Source organism: Geotrypetes seraphini, chromosome 3 (assembly GCF_902459505.1).
Source record: "Geotrypetes seraphini chromosome 3, aGeoSer1.1, whole genome shotgun sequence".
Taxonomy (NCBI): Eukaryota; Metazoa; Chordata; class Amphibia; order Gymnophiona; family Dermophiidae; genus Geotrypetes; species Geotrypetes seraphini.
In genome coordinates, this window is record NC_047086.1 from 295248087 (window position 1) to 295272938 (window position 24852).

A 24852-nucleotide genomic window follows, 5' to 3' on the forward strand; every position below is an offset into this window, starting at 1 on the left:
GAGCCACTGGCTTAACTTCCTCTAGTCCTTTTGGAGATATGGGGGTCCCTCTTGGATCAAGTTCCAGGTCAGAAATCCCAGCTGGAGATGGGAACTGGCAAAAGAGCATCCCAGGCAAAGCATAGCTGTGCTTCTACTGTGAAACCCCAAAGTAGACTACAGGAGCACCTGCCAGACCCTTCTGGGCATCCTGGTCTGACTTTTGCTCCAGAATTTATAAACATGATATATGAAGTATATCTAAATTATATTGGTCGCAGTGACCTCTCGGGAGTCATGACAGTGGTAGCACTGGGGGTTATTCCTTCTAAGGATGCATTTTTCCTGGGGCAGAGTCATACACAAAATGTGGGGGTACAGTTAGAAGAGGATTGGGAGGAAGAAAATTTGGTATCTATGCCTTTAGTATCCCAGTTGGAGTCCTTAGTATTAGGAGACTCGGCATCGCGCCTGGGAGAATCAGGTTCCAACCAATTACCAGTTCTGGATCTCTGAGAGGAGATGAATAACATAGTGTGGTGTGAATAACATGAAAGACCTGGCGAAGCTTGAGGAATGGTCTGAAATTTGGCAGCTAAAATTTAATGCAAAGAAATGAAAGACCATGCATTTGGGCTTCAAAAACCTGAGGGAACGATACAGATTAGGAGTGAATAACTTATGTGCACGACAGAAGACCGGAACTTGGGTGTGATTGTATTTGATGATCTTAAAGTGGGCAAATAGGTTGAAAAGGTGACGGCGAAAGCTAGAAGGATGCTAGGTTGCATAGGGAGAGGTATGGCCAGTAGGAAAAAGGAGGTATTGATGCCCCTATATAAGAACATAAGAATTGCCACTGCTGGGTCAGGCCAGTGGTCCATCGTGCCCAGCAGTCCGTTCCCACGGCAGCCCTTAGGTCAAAGACCAATGCCTTAACCGAGTCTAGCCTTACCTGTGTACGTTCTGGTTCAGCAGGAACTTGTCTAACTTTGTCTTGACTCCCTGGAGGGTGCTTTCCCCTATAACAGCCTCCAGAAGAGCGTTCAGTTTTCTACCACTCTCTGGGTGAAGAAGAACTTCCTTACGTTTGTATGGAATCTATCCCCTTTTAACTTTAGAGAGTGCCCTCTCATTCTCTCTACCTTGGAGAGGGTGAACAACCTGTCTTTATCTACTAAATCTATTCCCTTCATTATCTTGAATTTTTCGATCATGTCCCCTTTGTCTCCTCTTTTCAAGGGAGAAGAGGCCCAGTTTCTCTAATTTCTTACTGTACGACAACTCATCCAGCCCATTAACCATTTTAGTCGCTCTTCTCTGGACTTTGGTGAGACCTCATTTAGAATATTGTGTACAATTCTGGAGGCCGCACCTTCAAAAAGATATAAAAAGGATGGAGTCAGTCCAGAGGAAGGCTACTAAAATGGTATGTGGTCTTCATCATAAGGCATATGGGGACAGACTTAAAAATCTCAATCTGTATACTTTGGAGGAAAGATGGGAGAGGGGAGATATGATAGAAATATTTAAATACCTACATAATGTAAATGCACATGAGTCGAGTCTTTCATTTAAAAGGAAACTCTGCAATGAGAGGGCATAGGATGAAGTTAAGAGGTGATAGGCTCTTGAGTAATCTAAGGAAATACTTTTTTTACAGAAAGGGTGGTAGATGCATGGAACAGTCTCTCAGAAGAGGTGGTGGAGACAGAAACTGTGTCTGAATTCAAAAGGGCCTGGGATAGGCTTGCGGGATCTCTAGAAGAGAGAAAGAGATAATGATTACTGTGGATGGGCCATTTGGCCTTTATCTGCTATCAAGTTTCTATGTTTCTGTGACTATTCATAGGCTGTTCAAGCTATCACTGCTTTTGGAAATTATTACTGAATCTCTCCAAGAATTAAAGATAAAGACTTCTCAGGCCTCTACTGCTCAGTGTTCACTCATGAGCAGCACCAAGGCTCAGATCACATGCATTCCCTCCCATCTGGACATTACAAAGATGCTCACAGACCATTGGGAGGTCCCAGAAAGGCCCCTTCAGGTGGCTAAAGCCATGACAAGACTTTACCTGGTGGACCCTGAATTTCATCAGTTGTTCATTCCATCAAAGGTAAATTCCCTGGTGGCGTAGGTGAAGGGGGAATAGTATTGAAAGATACACAGGTCTGTAGGCTGGACTTTGTCCTTAATAGAAAATGTGAAGCTGCAATGTTGGCATTGAAGGCAGCAGCAGTGGTATCATACATAGCATGAGCTTGCCATTCAAGGTTATGTTGTGCTTCAGGAGTGGATGCTGAATGTATCCTTATTTTCTTATGTCAGGAGTGGATTATATGGCAGATGCTCTGTATGATCTAGTCAGGATTCTGAGCAAGTTTTCTGCATATGCTATGTCTAACCATACAATGCTCTGGATCAGACAGTGGGTGGGAGATTCATCCTCAAAAGCTATGCTGAACAAATTGCTGTTTAAGAGTCAATTGCTCTTTGGTAGGGGCTGAACGATCTTATAGCCAGTATGCAGGATCGAAAACCAAAGTCTTTACCTGACAGCAGACCAAAGGCCCCTAGGTGGTCAGGTCGATGTCAGTTTTGTTAGTGGCCCCCCCAATGTATGGTGGTAGGGGTTAAGTGAAAGGCGTACTGACAAACGCTGGTCCCAGATTCAGTTCCCTCACTGAAGTTTCACCAGGAAGTAAAATCAAATAATAGGCACAGCCAGAGGTGGTTGCATAAAGAATATATTATATAAATAGTCTTACAGAAAAGTAATATTCTGAAGCATTACAATGAAGCATTACAATTAAGTAGAGAGCAAAGCAGTTTCCCTGCCTTACATAGTTCAGAGACAAAGAGAGACATAGAAGCTTGCAGTTCTAGGGAGAGCCAGAGAGAGAAAGAAAGAAAGAACCAGAGAGCCCAGAGATTGATTGATAGATGTGTTTTGCAGAGAGCAGGCTTTTATAGCTTGGCATCTTATTCTGAATATGGAAACTTGTATGTCCCAGTATCTTTCTGTTTAGAATTTGTAAACTGTTTGAAACAATGGTTAATTTAATTGAGGGTGTGATACTTGCAAGCATGGAAGATGGGATTAGTCTCTGGATTCTTTGTCCCATTCAAGCAGGCTATCTGCTTGATCTGTGCACCTGGACCCATTGTCCTAAGCACCCTCTTAATCAGACATTAACACCTTTTAGCTAGTCATGATTCAATCAGGGATACTTGAAACAGTTTCCCTGCCCTCAGGGTCTATCTGCATTCCCATGCCAGAGTCAGATTGATATAATTTTCCATAGGCCTTCGCTGACATAAGTAATGCCAACTGAAAATACTGAATGGTAGCGATAGCTAGGCTGACAGTCGGCTCTTGGCGCTTTCACAGTACTCAGAAGGATCTTTGATCTAGAGATCCTTTCAAGGCTCGATATAGAGATTTGGGGGTTCTAAGCATCCCCAGTCCTCCGGATTTTGCCCCACAGTGGCCCCCAAGAAACAAGACTGATGTCAGGTCAGGAGCTGCACCTCCAAGGATAGGAGGGAGGTTGTCATCTTACTGGGAGGCGTGGATAAAGATCACATCAGACCGCTGGGTATTAGAAATTTATTCAGGAGGGGTACAAATTTGAGTTCTTTCATCCCCTTCCAGCCCTCTTTCTGAATTCTCCAACAGGAAAGCCAGAGAAGGTGGTCCGATTCTGAGCAACAGTAAAAAGGCTGCGAGATCTAGCAGCCATAGAAGCCATGCCAGATGAAGAATCAGTCTCAAGCAGATACTCCATATACTATAACATACCCAAACAAGACTCAGAAGACTGGATCTTAAATCGGTTAATGTGGCTCTTAAGATACCACGTTTCCGCATGGAAACGGTAAGGTCAGTCATCGCCTCTGTGGTGCCGGGGGAATTTCTTGCCTCACTGGACTTGACAGAGGCCTATTTGCATATCCCCATTTTTCTGGAAGTTCTTGAGGTTCCACGTTCTGGAGCATCACTTCCAGTTATCAGCTCTTCCATTTGGACTGGCCACTGGTGCCACACACTTTCACCAAGGTGATGGTTGTAGTAGCAGCACACCTCTGTAAGAAGGGGACACAAGTGCATCCATATCTGGACGATTGGCATATACGAACTCCATCTGAATCCTAGGGAAGGATAGTAGTGGAGCGTGTGGTCCAGCTTGCTACAGAGCCTGGGCTGGGTCATAAACTTCCAAAAAAGTCACCTGGAACCAACACAGTCCCTGGAGTTTCTGGGAGTCCTTTTCAACACGAAGGACAATTTTTTTCTCCCTGAGGTCCACAGAGCAAAGCTCATGTGTCAGATAAGGGAGTTTTGGGACAGGCCAGCACTGACGGCTTGGCATTACTTGCAAGTGCTGGGGTCTGTGATAGCAATGATACGTAGATGTGGTCTTCTGGGCAAGGGTGTATTTATTTCCTCTCCAGGATGCACTCTTATCCTGCTGGTTACCACAAAAGTGTTTGTTGCAGATGCCCCTACCATGGACAACAGAAGTGCATTGCAGTCTAAACTGGTGGCTGGAGCCACGATCTTTATCATGAGGAGTGCCGCTTTGCTTCTCCACGTGGGTGATCATGATGACAGATGCAAGCCTTTATGGCTGGGGAGTTCACTGTGAAGGTTGCCCAGTGCAGGGATGCTGGTTTCCTGCCAGGAGAAAGTGGTCAATCAGCTGGTTAGAGCTGAGAGCCATTCGCCTGGTGCTGTCGGCATTCGGAAGCTTACTGCAGGACAAAGTAGTATGAGTTTTCTCAGATAATGCAACTACAGTAACCTATGTCAATCAGAAGGGTGGCACCAAGAGTGCTCCACTACAGCTGGAGGACCAAATGCTGTTTCAGTGGGCGGAGACCCACCAGCTGGCCCTCTTGGCAGCACATGTAGTGGGAGCATACATTGTGCAATTGTATTTCTTCATCCAGCAGATTCTGGATCCTGGAGAATAGGCTCTGTCTCAGGAAGCATTCAATAGCATTGTGAGTCAGTGGGGGTGCCTGACGTTTGACCTCATTGTGTCAGTGACTGACAAGAAAATGACTCTTTTTCAGTCGAAGATACAAGCCAGGAAACACTGGTATGCACGCCCTGGTGCAGCCGTGGCCACAGACAAGGCTTCTGTATGTGTTCCTGCTGTGGTTCATGATAAGTAGAGTCCTACAAAGAATAGTGTTGCATTCAGGGCTGGTAGTTCTCATTGCACCAGACTGGCCAAGGCATCTGTAGTTTGCAGATCTGGTCCATCAAGAGGAACCAGGGTCTCAGGCTACCCTGTCATCTGGGGTTACTATCACAGGGCCCAATCGCCTGGAGGATATGAAGCACTTTGTAATGGTGTGGAGCATCTTGGTAATGGTTCTTAAGCACACAGTCTTAGTGTGTAAAGGCTATTCGGATGTGGTGATTGCCACTCTCCTGAAGTCCAAGTCAACCTTGGCTGCCTATGCGAAGGCCTGGAGGTGCTTAAATGAATGGAGTGTTCCAAAGAGTGAAGTCACAGCACCAGTGTCGCTGGTTTGAGCTTTCCTTCAAGAAGGGCTTGAGAAAGCACCACCGGTTGGTTCCCTCAGAATAAAGGTAGCGGGTCTCTCATGTTTCAGATCCCAGTCTGATAGAACATTGATCTCTCACCTAGATGTGTCCAGATTTTTGAAGAGAGCATATCATATGCATCCTCCAGTACATCAACCTTTTCCAACATGGAGTCATAACCTCGTTCTATAGGCTCTCACTAGAGCTTCATTGGAGCCTTTGAAAATGGTGTTATTCATGGACCTGACAGAGTTTTTAGTGGTGGTCACATCAGCATGTCAGATGTCTGAACTACAGGCTTTATCCTGCAAAGAACCTTTTCTCAGAGTTTCGGAGATGGGGTTTTTACTGAGAACAGTCCCCTCTTTCATGCTAAAAGTAGTCTCCAGTTTCCACGTCAACCAGGAAGTACGGTTTCCGGCCTTCATGTCCTCTGAGTTCAAGAAGAGTGACAAAACTCTGAAATTGCTGTATGTTCGCATACTATTGCTATGCTATCTGGAAGTGACAAATGCGTTTTGTCTGTTGGATCATCTCTTTATGTTAGCAGGTACCAGCTGCTGGGGCCAGCTGACTTCAAAAGTGACCATTTCTAGGTGGATTTGTTTGGCCATTTCTTCAGCTTACCTCGGCAGTAGAAAGCCATAAAGGTGCATTCCACTAGGAGCCTAGCTTTCTCCTGGGCGGAGTCCAGAGCAATTTCCCCTGAAGAAATTTGTAGAGTGGCCACATGATCTTCCCTCCATACTTTCACAAAGTTTTATATGGTGAATGTAGTGGCCAAATTGGATACCGCGTTCAGATCTTCAGTACTTCAGCAGGCTCATCTGTCCCGCCCTAGATCCTAGGGGACTGCTTTGATACATCCCAAGTGTTCCAGAATGATGTGCCTGTTGAAGAAAAGGTTAGGTACTTACCTTGATAATCTTATTTATTTATTTATTCATTCAATTTTTGTAGCCCGTCCTCCCACATTATAAATAGGCACATAATTTCTGGAAGCCCACCTTGTCAGATATTCATTAGCCTGCTTGCTGTCTCAGACATGTCTTTCTTTCCTCTATCCAGTACATCAAGGATAGGGGGAACCAGTACTGTTGTGAAAAGACCATGGAGTATCTTGCAGAACTCCAAGACTGTTAGTGTAGGTTGCACTCAGGTAGGTGGCCTGTTCGTTCCACCACGTTATAGAGTTAAATGTTTAGATGTTTCATTATTATTTCCTATCATAACAAGTGGAGCAGCAGTCCGGCTCTGTGAAAAATGCATCCTTTCCCAAGCAGAAAACCCCTCCAAAGGGGTCTGAAGGTACTGAAACCACACATAAAAAATAGACTTTAGTGAATAAAACATGAAAGAAAGACAAAGAACATCAGAAAGACTTCTGCATGGTTCGCTTGTAGAAATGAAAACTTCAGGAGGCTCTCTACTCCTCAACTAAGTGGGAGGAGCAATGGAGAAAAGAATGTGTGGATTTCTGCAAGCACCGGTTTGTGGTTGAGATAAAACACCTTTCATATTGATTCCATAAGGAACATAACAGAATAGCCCTTATGCCTGCAGAGCAGAACAGACTTGTTTCTCAGGGAGAGACCCCTTTTATGTTTTCTCCTTTAGGGCTTACCATCTGCTTTGATACAAATTGAGGTATTACAGGACAGTCCAGAGGGATGGGGGCAGAGCACAAAAATGTAACTGATGCTCTCTACACATGATCTCGCAACCAGAGATACACAACCCAAGTGTTCTAGAATGATGTGCGTATTTACTTGAAAGAAGATTATCAAGGTAAGTACCTAAACTTTTCATTCATAGTAGTTTTTCTGCTGCTATACAGATAATATTGGGTAAAAAAATCTATCTGGATGGTCCAAAACTATACATATAATAAAGGTATGGAAGGAGGGCAGAACAAGGCTAGGCTGTGAAAATTATGTAATGTAATGTAATGTAATTTATTTCTTATATACCGCTACATCCGTTAGGTTCTAAGCGGTTTACAGAAAATATACATTAAGATTAGAAATAAGAAAGGTACTTGAAAAATTATCCAGAGAGTAACAATATTCAGCTGTACATTTAGGCCTAAACTAAATAGTGGTAACTGCAGTGATTGCAGTGCATGTATATCCAGCACTGCTGAATATACCTGTTTATTTAAACACTAGCAACAGCACTGAATAGCAGCACACATTTCTAAAGCCATAGACTGCGATTTTGTGGACAGTCCAGGGGCAGAGTTGGCACTTATTTGTCATATTATATGCGTACTCTTACATGCATACAAAATGCATACAATTTTCAAATAGCCTCTTCCAAGAGTAATGTGTTTTTATTTGTTTTTGGTTTTTACCTTGCAAATGGTTGGACTATTGCCTTTATTTTAAAAAAAAATACACATTTGAGACAACAAGGAGCACATTGTAATTTTCAGTTAGAAGTAATGTGGTTATCATTTTAGTCCACCTAAATACATGTAGATAAGAGGTCCTCGAAGGCCACTAACTGTCCAGGTTTTCCAGGTCCAGGATATGTGCAAGATAGATTAGTTTCTTCAGTCTATGCATATCTATTTTATGCATATTAATTAAGACTAGCTAGATTAAAATTTGTTGGCAGCCTTTAGGAAATAAAGTGCCTAGTTTCAGCATCAGTGACAATCTTTTAATGAATCACCTTTAATACAAATTACAAATTTATTAAGTTAGTCTAGTAAAGAACTACCACATACAGCTCATGGTTATAAACTCTAGGCCAGAAAAGGTGTGAAATTATACCTTAATTTAATAAAGCTCCCTTTAATGAACATGAGCTTCACACTGAATTAATGTCATCTCTATTTTCCTAGGGGAGAAGAAGGCAAAAAGGAAGAAAAAATGAAAGAAGACAAAGTAAAGCCAAAAATTAGGCAGTTTCGCACACATCGATTTGGAGAACTGGAAGTACAAGAATCAGCCTTCTGGAAAAAGATCATAGCTTACCAGCAAAAACTTCTTGTAAGATATTTGAGTAAACCATTTTCTTTATCACAAGAAGTCATAGAACACCTTTTCTTAAAACAGGTTATCTAATGGTTAAATCTTATAAATTCAATATTATATGTATAATATAAAAGTCTTTAAACCTAAATATATCTTATTTTAATTTTGAATAACTAGCATTTGTGAAGGGAGGTTGTTTTTCGAAATAAAGAAATATGGAAATAAGGAAATTGTCAAAGGAGTAAAACAAAAGTTGGACATATGTACACCTGCAGGGCAGTTTATTATTATTGGGATTTACTATGGGGCTCATTTTCAAAAAGGATAGATGCCCAAAAGACAGCATAAACCAGCACTTAGATGTCTTACTGGTTAAAATATCCAAATGGGCATTTTTCAAAATGAATTTATAGACATCTTTCTGGTTATTTTGTCTCCAGTGCATCTAAATTTTAAGGAGGTATGTTAGAGACATGTTTTGGACGAGCTTAAGACTTGGACGTTCTGTAGGGACAATCAAATTTTTAACAAAACATCCAGGGCACCATTTAGATGTTTGGGGCTAGGCATGTTTTAAAAACAAATAGGGGTCAAAAAGGTACCCAAACTAACCAGATGACCCACCCAAACCCTACTGTACCTACATAAAGATGACACCTGCAGGCATAAGGACTATTCTGTTATGTCCCTTCTGGAATCAATACAAAAGCTGTTTCATCTCAACCTACGAACCAGTGCTTGCAAAAATCCACATATTCTTTTCTCCATTGCTTCTCTCACTTAGCTGAGGAGTAGAGAGCCCCCTGCAGTTTTCATTTCTGCAAGTGAACCATGCAGAAGTCTTTCCAATCTGCTCTGCCTTTCTTTATTGTTTTATTCACTGAAGTCCTTTTTTTTTTTTGGGGGGGGGGGGGTGGCTTCGGTGCCTTGAGAGCCCTTTGGAGGGGTTCTGTGCCTGGGAAAGGACACAGTTTCCACGGAACTGGACTTCTGCTTCACATGGTAAGCTTTGGGTGGACTTGTGGAGCCAGCCTGCTGTGTGCCACCTTCAGAGCTAGGGGTTCGTCCCCCTGGGAGCTTGCTTACCTGCTGACCCCATCAGAGGTTTAAGCACAGACTGTGCCCTGAGTAAGAGCCTTGGGGTGCAGGCTACATTTTCTCACCCCCCCGTCAAGTGAGGAGATTCCGTGAGGGTGCAGGTCTTGGTCAAGATCTGGCTAACTGGCAGCCTGAAAATTGTGTATGTTGGTGAAATGCTGAGGCAGAAAATCCCTTCACTTCAGCTGCACAGAGCTGACAGGCAGGCACTGTGAAAACTGTAACTACAGCCCCATTACTTCCTATGGGAGATTTGGGGGGTGATAACAGGGATTTTAGTCATTTCTGGGTTTAGGGATTAATTAGGTCCCTCACCTCCAAAAACCCCAAATCACCAAGTTTTATTTTTCCATCAAGTCTCCACAAGGCGTGAATATACTGGTGGTGGCCATCTTGGATTTTTAGTGATCTTTATTACTGCCTCACAACTCCTTGTTTTCATTGAAAATCATTAGAGATGGACTCCACCTTTGTAGATGAGTGAAGAAGGAGTGATGCTGAAAGATTCTCAGGACTGCAGGATGGACAGGGTCTTGAAGAAGCTTTTTGAAGTAGCTTCTTCAGGTATTAAGAAGGCAGCAACTGCCTCCATTGTGGCGTGTGCTTGTCATATATGCAGTTGTGCCAATATCCTTCAGTGGAGGATGACTCCATCCCCCCAACTACTGCTCAAGGAGGTCAATTATGTGGCAGATGCCTTGTATGACCTTATATGAGTTTTAGGCAAGGTTTCAAACTTAATGCTGTTTCTGCCTGCAAAATGCTCTGGATCCACCACTGGTTTGGAGATTTAGCCTCCATGGCAACTCTCAGCAGATTCCCCATTAAGGGTCAAATGCTGTTTAGTAAATTATTAGATGACTTTATGGCCAGTATGGTCGACAGCCGTCCTAAGTTCCTCCCGGATAATAGGCCTCTTCGTACCCCAGGATGAGATCACAGAAATTTTCAATCCATGCAGGTTTCACCAAAATTCCTTGGGCTTGTCTGGCCAGAGATACTACCAGATGTCTAGACAATGCTATAACAATCCCAGATGCCAGCAGTCTTTCAGTACTAGTACCACTTCTAAGATGTCCCAATGATGCAGGGAATCAGCCGAGCTTCCTTACAATGGAGGCCGGTTGTTGGCATTCCTGCAGATGTGGGAAAAAAAATCTCCTCTGATCAATGGGTCCTGGATCATACAATTTATAGGAAGGACACAAGATAGATTTCTTTCACCTCCCTCCAGATTTTTTTCTGGGCTCTCCTGCAGGAAAACTGGAGAAGGCGCTAAATGTCAAAGAGGTGCTGCAGTGTCTCTTAAAAATTCAAGCTGTAGAGCCCATTCCTAAAAGCAAATCGGGCTCCTTATATTTCATCATGCCAAAGAAAGGCTCAGAGGACTGGAGACCCATTTTAGATCTCAAGTCGGTCAATGCCTTTCTGCGGGTTTCGCACTTTCACATGGTGACATGGCTTATTTTCATATTCCCATCTCCCCAGGTCACTGGAAATATCTGAGATTTCATGTTCTCAAAAGGCATTTCCAGTTTACGGCCCTGCCCTTCGGGTTGGCGACAGCTCCCAGCACCTTCACCAAAGTAATGGTGGTGGTGGTGGTGGTGGAAGCATATCTCCATAAAAAGGGGGTCCTAGTTCATCCATATTTGGATGACTGGTTGATCCAGAGCCATTCAAGCTGGAGTGCAATCAGTTGATGGAGACTGTGGTGTCTCTCCTGCAGTGTCTGGGCTGAATAGTCAATTTCAAGAAATGTCAGCTATACCCCTTTCAGACACTAGACTATCTGGGAGTTCAATTCAACATACTTCAAGGATGTGTTTTTCTTCACAAGCCACTCAGACAGAAGCTCCAGCAACAAATTCTGGATCTCTTGGTGATCTCCACTGCTTGGCAGTATCTTCAAGTCCTAGGGTCCATGGCGGCCTCTCTGGAGGGTAGTGCTCTAGACCTAAGCGCACATGCATCTGCTACAGCAGTCCCTCCTGTCTCGGTGGTCTCTGCAGCATCACCCCATTCAGATGCCCCTTCCCTGGATAGAGCCAGTGCAGAGCAGCCTTTGCTGGTAGCTGCAGGAGGCTTCTCTCAAGAAGGGATATGCCCCTCAGGATCATATCCTATGGAGAACCCCCACTGCTTTGGTCTTAAGGCTTGGTTCTTGAGTGCTTGGCCTTGAGACAATGAGGATACTCTGACACGATGATTGCCATTCTTCTGAAGTCTAAGAAGCCCTCTACTATGGCAGTTTACACCAAAGCTTGGAAGGCTTTCTAGTCGTGGTGTGCCACAGACTAGGTGGAGCCATTGAGTGCTCTCATTCTGGTGTTCTTAGCCTTTTTTGCAAGCCAGGCTGGAAAAGGGCCTTGAGGTGGCATTCCTCAAGGTGCAAATATCAGGCCTTTCTTGCTTCAGAGCGCACAGTGGTTCCAGTTCTCTTACAGATCATCTTGGTGCCTCCAGAGCCAGTTTGAAAACCAGTGTGCTAAGCATAAAATTGGATATTCAAAAATATATATAAAATTTGGGAGAAACGACACACATATCTGTTTGTTGGGTTATTATAAAGATAATTTGAAATAAAAATAAAGATTAAAAAATAGAAAAGTATTAATTCTTCGTACTTATTTCAGGCACATAAATGATACCTTTCTTGGCTCAACAATTAGGTTGTTTCCTGACATCTCTAAAGAGATGCAGAAATTAAGAAAAAACTTTTTGGTTTATAGATCAAGGGTCATAGCTTTAGGTGCATCCTTTATTTTGAAATTTCCTTCAAAATGCTGTCTCTCATTTGAGGGTAAAAATGTTCTTTTTGTTTTTTGAGCCAAAACAATTACTTGAATTTATTGTGGCTAAAGAAAGGAGGTAAAGGGGGGGGGAGTAGTTATTGGTCCAATGGCTGTGCCTTTAATCTAATGAACCGGCTGTTTGAGATTTAAAACAATGTCTCCTCTTCTGTCCTATTAATTTTTTGTTATACCTTGTTTATTTTTCCTTGTTCTTGGATCACAAGTTTGTGGACTAAATAAGTAAATAATTTCCTTTTTTACTTTATCAGTCTTTAAATGACTGTTTAATTTGTATCTAATCTTTATGCAAGTGAATTGGCTTATTATTCTTATTTCAATTAAAAAGAAAAGTAAATGATACAGTCACTAACAAAATTGTATTTTTATTTTGTATTTCATATTGTTTAGAAAGAGCCCAATAAATTTTGGGGGGTTTTTTCTCTTATTTTTGTGTCATTTCAAGATCAATCTACACCCTTATAAATTATCTGAAGATGTGCTTGACTCATTCACTACAGCTAGAATTCATAAAGTGCTCTGGTAGACATGACTCAGACAAATGTCTTCCTCCCAGCTAATATGGTTATCAAACTGAATTTGGAAGTGATAAGAATTGCCTGGGGCATGTTGGGATGTTGGCTCACATAGTCTCAATCATTCTTGTTATATGCTTGACATGTTTCTATATGAAACAATACCAGTGGACCTTAGAATATCATTCAAATCAGCAATGCAAAGATGGTATGAGCATGTATGCTTAATAAGTCAGTTCTGAAACACTTTAATAGACATTCAAAATACCAGTTGAGAGGGTCAGATAATTGACCATATTTAACTGGATGTTTCTAGCTGTATATTCAGCCACACTGCACAGACAGAATTAAGACTGAATAACTGGCTAAATCTCTAGCTGGTTAAAATTTTACCAGATTTTAGAAAAGCCTAGTTAGTGTTGAAAATCAATACTACCCTGTAAGGGCCTCTTCTATCAAACTGCGCTAGCAGTTTGTAGCACAGTAAGCTGCATGGAATGGCCTGCGCTGCTCCTGACGCTCATAGAGTTCCTATGAGCGTCGGGAGCAGCGCAGGCAATTCAGCGCAGCTCTCTGCGCTAAAAATTGCTAGCACAGTTTGATAGAAGAGGCCCTCAGTTCTTTTTAAAGGAAAAATAATGTACAAAATAATTATAAAAAAGCTTCCATCTTGTATACCAACCTTAAATTCAGACACCCCATCCCCCCCCCCCCCGACAGCAATATTTCTCCATCTCCCTCTCCTTCCATTCAATCTTTTTTAAAAAATTATTTTGATTATGTAACAGGATAAATATTTGAGAAGTCCAAAAAGGCACCCGTTTTAAACTTGTTTCTTTGTTTATAGAGGTAGCACTGGTGTCTAAGTGCCTATATAAAGCATACTCCTACATTCAGCTTCTACAGTGCTCAAATATATAATACCCACTCTGAAAAAGGTGTAAATGTTTGGATGTGTGTGGGGGGAGGGGAGTAATTTTAATGAATGACTCTACCTTATTTAAATCTTGAGAGGTGTGCAGCATAATGATCTTTTGTTAATTTGGTGAGGTATATGCTTTAAGAAGTATGATAATCTATTTATATGTTAGAAGATATTCTAAATCAATACCTGTAATGTTACCATAATCTTCCAGTGTGGTGTACAACCAACACATTTTTCAAAAAACATTATTTCTTGCCATATTTCTTAAACAGCATATAACTCCAAATGTTAGAAATGTTGTGCCTAGACTTAGGGCTTCCTTTACTAAGCTGCGCTAGCGGTTTTAGCGTGCGCCGCATTGCCGCGCACGCTAGACGCTAACGCCAGCATTGAGCGTAGTATGGGGTTAGCGCATGCGGCAATGCAGTGCATGCTAAAAACGCTAGCGCACCTTAGTAAAAGGAACTCTTAATCTTCTGATTATTTTATTTACTATACCAACACTAGAAAAAAACACATGCAAGTATGCAAAGCATTTACTAATAAACAAAGTCTCCGCTTTTCCAGGCTCTTTTCCCTGGAAAAGCGGAGACTTAGAGTGGATATGATAGAAACTTACAAGATTATGACGGGTATAGAAAAGGTAGAGAGGGACAGATTCTTCAGATTGGCGGAGGCAACAAAAAACTAGAGGGCACTCAAAAAAATTGAAGGGAGACAGATTCAAAACAAATGCTAGGAAGTTCTTCTTCACTCAGAGGGTGGTGGACACCTGGAATTCGCTTCCAGAAGAGGTGGTAGAGCAGAATACGATTTTGGGTTTCAAAATGGGATTGGACGAGTTCCTGAAGGAAAAGGGGATTGAAGGGTACAATTAGAGGGTTACTATACAGTACAAAATGCTTTGGAGCATTAGAGCACTTACAGGTCATTGACCTGGGGGGCAGCCACGGGAGCGGACTGCTGGGCATGATGGACCTGTGGTTTGTCTCGGCAGAGGCGATGCTTATGTTCTTATGGGTCTATATTTGAAGTGATTTAACCTGCCAGAAGAGGCTCCTGGCTGGTTTAATCACATGTAAAAGGTAAAACTGATATTCAGGGGCACTCTAATGTTCAGTGACACTAATGGTCAGTACTGTAGACTCTAAAGCTACAGTATAACCAGCTGTTTTTTGGATGACGGGACTAAATTGCGCGAGACAACGGCGCGCCGACAAGTGAGCGCAGACAACTGAGCGCAAGGTTGACGGCATGCCGAAGAAAAGCACTATTTTTAAAGGGCTCCGACGGGGGGTGTGGAGGGGGAACCCCCCCCACTTTACTTAACAGACATTGCACTGCCGTTGTGGGGGGTTTGGGGGGTTGTAACCCCCAAATTATACTTAAACTGAAATTTTTCCCTAAAAAACAGGCAAAAAGTTCGGTTTCAAGTATAATGAGGGGGGTTACAACCCCCAAACCCCCCACAACGCCAGTGCAATGTCTGTTAAGTAAAATAGGGGGGTTCCCCACCAACACCCCCATCGGAACCCTTTAAAATAGTGCTTTTCGGCGCGCCGTCAACCTTGCGCTCAGTTGTCTGCGCGACGTTGTCTTGCGCGATTTTGTCTATGAACCGTTTTTTGGGTGGTCCAGTGCAGAGTCACACTTACTCACTTAAAGTGTTGATTACCTAGATTACTTGGACAAATCAAACTGCATAAAACACAGTCCTAGCTATCTGGTTTCACTCAGACTGTTAAGTGTGGAATATTGCACTTAGCTGAGTAAGGGATAGCCAGCTGCCCAAACCCAGATATTCAATGCTGGTGCCTAGATGCAGTTTGGCATTTAATATCCAGGCACAACACTGTCAGCAGCCAAAAAAAACGCTGATTAAAACCAATTGAATATTTACCCCAGGTAATTTGGTTTTTATTTAAAAGATTCTAATAGTCATGTATCATAGCCACGTGTTCTATATTGCAATAAACCATCATTAATTCAGTCAGAAAGCCAGGCAGATGCAGTCAATAAACAAGCAGGAGAGTAGCAGCAGACACATAAAGAGCCAAATATGCAAGTTTGTAGTTCCAAATGAAATTTATTCAACAAATCAGTACACTGTAGTGGGACGCACAACCCCAATCTGGTCACATTTCACCCATAAAGACTGCATCGGGGGTCAACATATATTTCCAGATTCAGTTTTGATATTATTGAAATCTTGTGATGTGTCTATTGGAACACAAAACAAAGAGGGACACACCATTTTCCAGGATATTCGTTTGCTAAATAAACTTAATTTGGAACCACATTTGGACCTATGTGTGGCCAATGCTACTTTCCTTCTTGTTCATATACCATAATTAATATTATGGAAACTGTGTGTATGTATCCTTGTAACCCGTTCTGGGCTCCTGGAGAGGATGGGCTATAAAAATGAATAGTTAAATAACATTCAAAGGCTAATAGAAAAATTCCTTTATTTTGCTTTTTAGAACTATTTTGCTCGCAATTTTTATAACATGAGGATGTTAGCATTATTTGTTGCCTTTGCCATCAACTTTATTCTTCTCTTTTACAAGGTAAGTCGACATAGTGAATCACATCAATTTCAACATTTGAATTAATGCTTGGCCCCATCACTGCAATGAAGCTAGAAATATGTTTGTGTTTATTAGTAATTTGCTATACTGCCTTACATAGCAAAGTAATAAGTTGGTTTAAAATTACAAGAGAACTGCAATGTGGTACAACAAATGTTATTTGAACAGGATAGGGGGTTATGAATAGAGAGAGTCAGAGCAAAAGAACATCCATCACTACCCACTTGCCTACCTCATCCATTGCAATAGATAATGTGGAGGGTATATTCTTTAAAAGAGTACCTACCTTTTAGGTGCCAAGTATGAACTTTTATTTATATCTGAGGGAATTCTGTGCAATAATTTCCCCATCATAAAGTCTGAAAACCCCTCCTGCCTTTTCTCTTTTCTGACTCATGCCTCCCTAGTTCCCTTTCTACACTCCAATTGCTTTTCTCCCCTTCATCTAACTCCCAGCAAGACTCCTAATTCTGTATGTCCCAAAGTCTTCACCCTCTTGCAATACCTCTACATCAAATTTCCCCTGCTCCTAAGCACATACCCCTACTTTCTGTTCTTCTTTTCCATAGACACTCCCCCACCTCTCATTCTCTCTCCCCCAGGCACATGCATCTACTTCTCTTCTTTCTCCTATTCTCCCAAACTACTCTCTCCCCAAGGAATACCCTTACACTTGATCCCTCTCCTCACAACAGTGACATATTCTCAGCTTGCTCTTTCCCCACTCCCAGCACGTTGCATTTTTTTTTTCAGGTTTCTCTGCCACCTTTCCCATCCCATTGGCACACATTCAGCTTTATCTGCCTCACCCCCACCCCCATGGCATATTCTCAGCTTTCTCTGCCTCTTCCTCCATCCCTGTGGCACACTCAGCCTTCTCTGACCCCCCTCCCAATTTTCATGGCATACTCTTACCTTGCTCTGCCTTCCCCATCCCTATGGCACACTCACTTGGCTCTGCCTCGTCTCATCTCCATGACATACACTCAGCCTTGTTTTCCTCCTCCTCCACAAACATACTCAACCTTGCTCTCTCACTCCACCTGTGTCCACCCCCAGATGACTTCAGTGACCCTCACCCCTCGTTGTGGTACTTACCGCACTTGAGGGTCTGCCTTCTTTCTCTGCTCTAATCATGCAGCAAGAAGAGTAAGAGCTCCAAAGTCGCCTCTTCTCTTGTGCCGCCTTTAGGCCTGACTGTTCATTTGAACCATATGGGCCTCAATACAGTCCACCATGGTTCAATTGAACAGTCAGGTCTAGGCTGGCAGAGGAATAGGAGACAACCCAAAGTGCAGCCGTTCACTTCCTCTTGCCACAAAATCTTTGTGAGGAGAGGAGGAAAGAGAATGAGGAAAGCTACTGATTCTGGTGCCTATGGAGAATTCTGCATAGCAAGTGCAGAATTCTGTGCAGGTGGGAAGCTCTGCACAAATTTTGTGTAGTGGTTGGGCAGTCTGGTAAAAGAGCAAAAATAAAGCTGGTACATGAATAATTATCTGGGTAGGTTAGGACATCTAGTTTTGTTAAACAGGCAAATAGAAGAATCCCTCACTTTGGGATACAAGCAAAAACAACACCAAAAAAAGGCAAGTGGGGTGTCTTAACAACCAAAACAGATCTTTATTAGAAACAGTAGGTCCTAACAAGGATCCCAGTTTCGGGGCTAAAAAAGCCTTCTTCATGGGACACTCCGATAGAGCAATACAGGTTCTCAAAAAAACTGCTCTAGAAGAAGGCGTTTTTAGCGCCGAATCTGGGATCTTTATTGGGACCTACTGTTTAATAAAGACTTGTCGTGGTTGTTAAGATATCCCCCTTGCCTTTTTTGTTGTTGTTTAGGCAGTTTTGTTAAACTTTGTTGAACTAAACTATTTTGCTGTCCTAATTTACCTGCATAGTTATTTAGGTACTGTCATGGTACTACTGCTTATGATTGCTGGAGCTGACATAGTAGGAGCAGAAAGGTGTCCCAATAGCCCAGCAATCTCCCCAGGGTAATTCACTGGATTAAAGGGGGTGATGGGGGAGGGATGGATTTTGGGGTGCTGGGCCTTTCAGTTTGGTAAAGGTTTGGGGAAGGAGGCTCAGATCTGTGTGGCAGAGGGTTTGGGGATCATGATGTAGCTAGGATGGGATGTTCGAAGGTAATTCAGATCCTTGGTGGGGTGAGGAGGAATCAGAAAAAGGGGGAACAATTGGGCACAAAAGAAGGGGCCATGGGTACAACTAGAATGAGGGATACTGATGAGGAGTATGAAGGGCTGGAAAGGGATCACCACTGAATCGGTTCCCTGGAAGTTATGTGGGTGCTAATGAAAATGCTGCAGCAAGAAAGGTTGGCACTTGGGACGGTGACATCCTGCATTGCCATGCCATGCATCTTCTAATCTTCCCTGCTGCACCATGCACCCCCTGCCTCCATGTACCTCTTGAAGTGTTCACCAGCATGAGCAGCATCTTCCACCTGTTGCTCACGCTGGCCTCGGCTCCCTTCTGACATCACATCCTGGTCCTGTGACCTGGAAGTAGAGAAATGACACGGGGAAAAAATGTGTCCCCATCTCCACCCCTGTCCCTTGCGAGCTTGGTCCCCATCCCCGCTCTTTCCCAGTGAGATCGGTCCCCGCCTCTGCCCTGTCCACGCAATCTCAGTCCACGTCCCTGCAAACTTTCTGATCCCATCCGCACAAGCCTCGAATAGTTATGATTTTATATTGAACTTATATTATTAAAGTATAAAAAGAAACAATATTCTGTACAATTGTCATTTTATAAACAAATAATACAGAACAACAGCCCCGCAACCTCCTGATGGCTGGCAGCAAAAAATTTTTTTAAACCCAACATACTCTCCTGGCTGGGTCAGCTCTATCATGCCTCCAGGGGTGGGCCTACCAGCCTGTTAGACACTTACTGCATGCAGGGCTGCTCCGACTGGAACCTTCTTTCCGCCGAGTCCCTCCTTCTGATGTAACTTTTGGCTAGAAATTTACATCAGAAGGAGGGACTCGACGGCAAAAAGGTTCCAGTCAGAGCAGCCCCATGTGCAAGAAGCATCTAACAGGCTGGTTGGCTCACCTCAGGAGGCGCAATAGGGCCGACCCAGCCAGGGGAGTCGCAGATTTTTTATTTTGCCGCTGAACATCAGGAGGGTGTGAGGGTAGGAGGCTGTTGGAATAAATGTGGAAACGGGCTACTGGACACACAATGGTGCCGAGGAGGAATGCTGACCGGGAAGGGTGAGAAGGGAGCAGGAGTAAAATCACAGAAGATACTTTACTGCAGGGACAAGGCCATTTACCGCTCCATGGGGTGGTGAATGGCCTTGTCCCCATACCCACGGCAACCAGTCTTTTTTTCCTCCAAGTTCCTGTGGGTTACCCATGGCTACCCATGGGTAACAGTCACTGTGGCATTCTCTATTTGGAAGTGACGCCAGAAGGGAGCCAAGGCTGGTGCGAATAGCAGGTGGAAAATGCAGTTCGTGTTGGCAGACATTTCAAGAGGTACATTGGAGGGTGGAGAGGAGAAGAGGCACCATTGCCCCTGTGAGGACGGTACCTTGGCGGTCTGCAAACCCCCCCCCCCCCTTTTACTATGCTGTCGATTGTCGATATTCAATCCTGGCAACCACATAGCTAAGACTGCTCTTTGTGCAGTCCTATAGAAACATAGAAACATAGAAGATGATGGCAGAAAAGGGCTACAGCCCATCAAGTCTGCCCACTCTGCTTACCCACCCCCTGTCTATTCCCTAATGACCCAATTTCCTTATCTTGACCCTCGTAGGGATCCCTATATGCTCACTTAGCTATGCAAGCACCGGCATAACTGCTGGCTCCTCCCCGACTCTAACCCATAATACCCCTCTTTGGCCAGGTTCCATAATAACTAGTTAGTGCCAATATTCAGCAGCACTGCTCAGTTAAATACCACTGAATATCTGCAGATAGCAGGCTCCAAACAATTAAAGTAAGTAGGAGCCTCTCTTGCCCACTTATATCACTTTGAATATTGACTCAGTGATGATATACTACAGGTACACAATGTTGATTGTCATTCTCTTTACAATTCATCAATAGGTCTCTACCTCTGCTGTTACAGAAGAAAAAGAAAGTTTTTTGGGAAGTGCTAGAGAAAAGATGAGGCCAAACAGCCTTGAAGGCGCCTCCTCTAGAATTTTCACTGTGCGCTATGTTCTTGAAGAGAGCAGTGGCTACATGGAACCCACTCTACGAATTCTAGCTATTCTTCATACTGTCATCTCTTTCTTCTGCATCATTGGTTACTACTGTTTGAAAGTAAAATATTAATAATTTGTATTTATTAGGTATAGGAAAGTTTTATTAGATTTCTCCCCCTACTTCAGGATTACTGGTTCCATTTTGAATGGCAGAGATATTCTATTACAGTGTATCGCAAACTGTCTGCCACGGCACACTAGTGTGCCCCAGCAGATTCCAGGTGTGCCCCTACGAGATGCTGGTAAGGAAGAGAGGCGTAGGCACCGGCTGACTGCAACTAGGTGTGCCTCTCACGGTGAGAGGCACGTCCTGTAGGCAGTCAGCCAGTGCTGACAACTCTCCTCCTCGCCGGCGTCTCCTCCTCTCCCCGCAACTTCCCTCCTCCTGGATTCCCCACCAAAGAGACAGCTCCAGAGTTGTAGCCAGAAGGCCTCTGTGCATGCGCGGACATCGACATGATGATATTACGTATGCACGTGACATCATCACATCGACATCCCGCACACTTCCGGGTGCCTTCCAGCTGGGGCGTGCCCACCAGCCGGAAAAGTTTGAGGGACACTGTTCTGTTGAGAGATAGGAGTAATTTCCTAGTACCCTTGACTTTTTATAGAGGATGATGACATATGTGAGAGGATCCCAAACAGGAATAGCAAAGGGGATTAAAAAAGGAGTTTTTGCTTGGACTGGGCATCATTATTCTACAGGGGTGAGAAGCCTAGTTATTAGGAGTTGTCTGAAGTAGTCTGATTCTACTTTGAGAGGATTGATGTTGTCAGGGGAGAGCTGTAATTCTGCCAAGGAAGAGAGGGTCATGAACTCAAAGTAGTCCTTGGGTTATTGGTTGAATAACTTTTTGAAATTACCTGTTGCAAAGTATTAGGGATATGAATTCGTTATCATCTCTTACAAAATTTGGTGGACAGAAAATTGATTTAATGCATGTACAACAGAATTACAAACATTAAAATGTTCTAATGCATGTTAATTTAGTAGTAGTAATAACAATAATAATAAATGAAGTGAATAAAAATTACTAAAAATCAGGAAAAGTCTGAATAATCTTAAACTGAACCAAAACTTCTATGTTTGTCTACACCCATACAACCAGTGGAATAGCGGGGTTAGGAGGTGTCCAGGGCAGTGGCACCCCCGCCCTCTTCTCTGCCCTCCTGCTCCCTCTGTTGCGTGTACCTCCCCTCCCCCTGTACCTCTTTAGCCCTTTGCCAGTATATGCCAACCTGCTGCTGGTGCCGCAACCAGGAAGTGACTTCAGAGCCAAGGCCAGCACAAGCAACAGGTTGGAGAATCTGCTTACACCAGTAATGAGTCAAAGAGGTGCGAGGGTGAGTGGGGGAGCAAAGAATAATAATAATAATAATTTTATTTCTTATATACCGTTATACCATAAGTTCAAATCAGTTTACAACAAGTTACATACAATGAAAGTAAGAGATGTTTACAACAAGAAGTAAGAGATGTTTACAACAAGATACTTACAATGAGTGTATGAGATGTAAGGAGAACAGAAAAAGTACTTTCTGGGATACAAATTGCAAATGGAAGAGAACCAAGATGGTTTGAATCAAAAGGAAGTATCTAGTCAGAGATTGGGGTGCAGGGGAAACAATTTGGGTGGAATACCTTTACAAATGGGAAGAAGGATGAGTTAATCTAAAATCAAGAGAATTGGGGATTGGGATGAGGATAGCTGAGGGGGATTGGGCAAGAATTAGGAATTAGAATTTGTTAGAGACGGGTCTTCAGTGATTTTCTGAAGTCAGCGTATGAAGGCGGCCTCGAGTATGGATTTTACGAGCCATGTGTTCAGTTTGGCTGCCTGGAATGATAACATTCTGTCAAGGAACTTCTTGTAGTGACATGATTTCAGGGATGGGTAATTAAAGAGATTTATTCTGCGAGAGATCTTATTAGAGCTGTTGAGGATGAATTGAGAGGCGAGGAAAGTTGGTAGCATCCCAAAGATAGCTTTGTAGCTGATGCAGGCAAACTTGAAGAGTATTCTGGATTCCACCGGCAACCAGTGGAGTATCTGGAAGTATGGGGTGATATATTCCCATTTTTTTTAAACCAAAGATGAGCCGGACCGCATTAATTAATCTGAATTAATCTCAGCTTGTTAAGTGTCTCTTATAAGCTCCCAGCACCCACACTAAGATGGCACCTGAGGCAGTCCCCCCCCCACACACACACACCTTACTATGCTACTGCATACAATTCAAGTTTAACAGCAATTGATATTTCACATGTTCAATAATGGTTTAAGTTTCCAAGTTTATTAAAAATTTGATATACCACCTAATCAGGCTTCTAGGCAGTGTACATTAATAATAGGAAGTTACATACAACATAAGTAATAATAATAATAATAATTTTATTCTTATATACCACCAGACCACTAATGGTTCTAGGCGGTTCACAGCAGATAAGACTGAACATCCAGCGAATATACAGTTTAAAAAGATACATCAATTTCTAGAATGTACACAATACATGCTATATTTAAAAAGCAAATAAGAGCTTGGGTTACAAATTTGTCAAATAATTGTGTCTTTAATAGTTTTCTAAAAAAATAATAGGATGAAACTCCTGGCATGATTTGCCAAACCAGATGTTACATAAAATACATGTAAATAGACTAAATTAATAAAAGCAAACCTCACATGGGTAATTAGTTAACAAACAGACTAATTAGGACAAACTGGAATGAAAGGAAAAAAGGAAGGAACTACAATCTTGAAAGGAAAGAGCATATGAAGGGAGAAACAAAAGGGGAGGTGGGGGAGAGGAAGGCACAAGTTTAGTTATTGTTTAGTCCTTAGAAGGACAGAGTCCAAAGGCATCAGCAAAGAAGAAAGCTTTTAGTTTGTACTTTAAGATAGATAACACCTACATAAACAATCATCATTAATGCATGGTAACTGCTGTTTTTAGTACAAGTTTATATGCTGGTCTCCAAGTGAGACTAGCAGTTTGGATGGGTCAAATTTGTTTGTCCAGATTTCTCCATGCTCTTATTCAGAAAAGCTGTCTTTGAGATTCTGTCTTTAAGCCAGCAAAAGTATATGGGGACAGACTTAAAAGATCAAAACAAGAGAAGCAGGATATGATAGAAACATTTAAATATATCCATAGCATAAATGCATAGAAGACAAGCTTCTTTCTGTTGACAGGAAGCTGTGGAATAAGACGATATTGAATGAAGGGGAAAAGTGAAAGGAGTAATCTACGAAAATGCTTCTATATTGAAAGGCTGGTGGATGCATAGAATAGCCTCTCAATGGAGGTGGTAGAGAAGAATATTGTATCTGAATTCAAGAAAGCATGGGACAAGAACAGAGGATCTCTAAAGGGAGCGAAAGGAATACTAGAAATTAGAAGATGCTGAGGTGGCCAGAGGAAAATTCAGTGGTACTATCTGGTTAATGCCACTGACTATCTCTCCTACCAACACTTATCCTAAAGCATTTGCTAACTGGATACTTGTCTCTGAAAATCTATGCCATGATGATCTGTTTTGCCCTGCACTGATTTTAATTACTAGAAAATGTTGTTTCTCACCACACGTCATTCTTAAATTATAGATTTTTGCCAAGTTTAAATGATGTTGAATAAATTGTGCTTTGCTTAACACCAGGTCCCATTGGTTATTTTTAAACGAGAGAAGGAAGTAGCAAGGAAATTGGAATTTGATGGACTGTATATTACAGAACAGCCATCTGAAGATGACATCAAAGGGCAGTGGGATAGACTTGTGATCAACACACAGTTGAGTTTTCTATTTTCATCTGTACCAGTTCAGTAATATTACTCTAATAAAAAGTTGAATGATTAAAAAATTCAAAATTCATATTTTTAATAATGTCAGGTTTTATTTGTTAGGGCTCTATTCATATTTTAGAAATGCAGAAACCATTAATTAGACATGTATATTGTCTACACACCCAATTTATGATGTCAGAATGTATATATATATATATATATATATATATATATATATATCTCCAAAATAAGAATACCCATGCAAGAATACGTACTGTGACGGGACTGCCAGGCTGGCAAAGGCCGTCCACTCATCACATGTACAAAGTCCAGCTCTATGGAATGCCAATAGCAGTATT

General features: G+C 42.5%; 1 protein-coding gene across 1 annotated transcript in view; it reads left to right on the forward strand.

The window, feature by feature from the left end:
• RYR2 (ryanodine receptor 2) overlaps nt 1-24852 on the forward strand; it is a 1389277-nt gene that overhangs the window by 1220514 nt on the left and 143911 nt on the right. Inside the window, 4 exon segments of the mRNA XM_033937646.1 lie at nt 8389-8536; nt 16356-16442; nt 20549-20767; nt 24369-24499. Coding sequence (XP_033793537.1) covers nt 8389-8536; nt 16356-16442; nt 20549-20767; nt 24369-24499 — 585 coding nt within the window.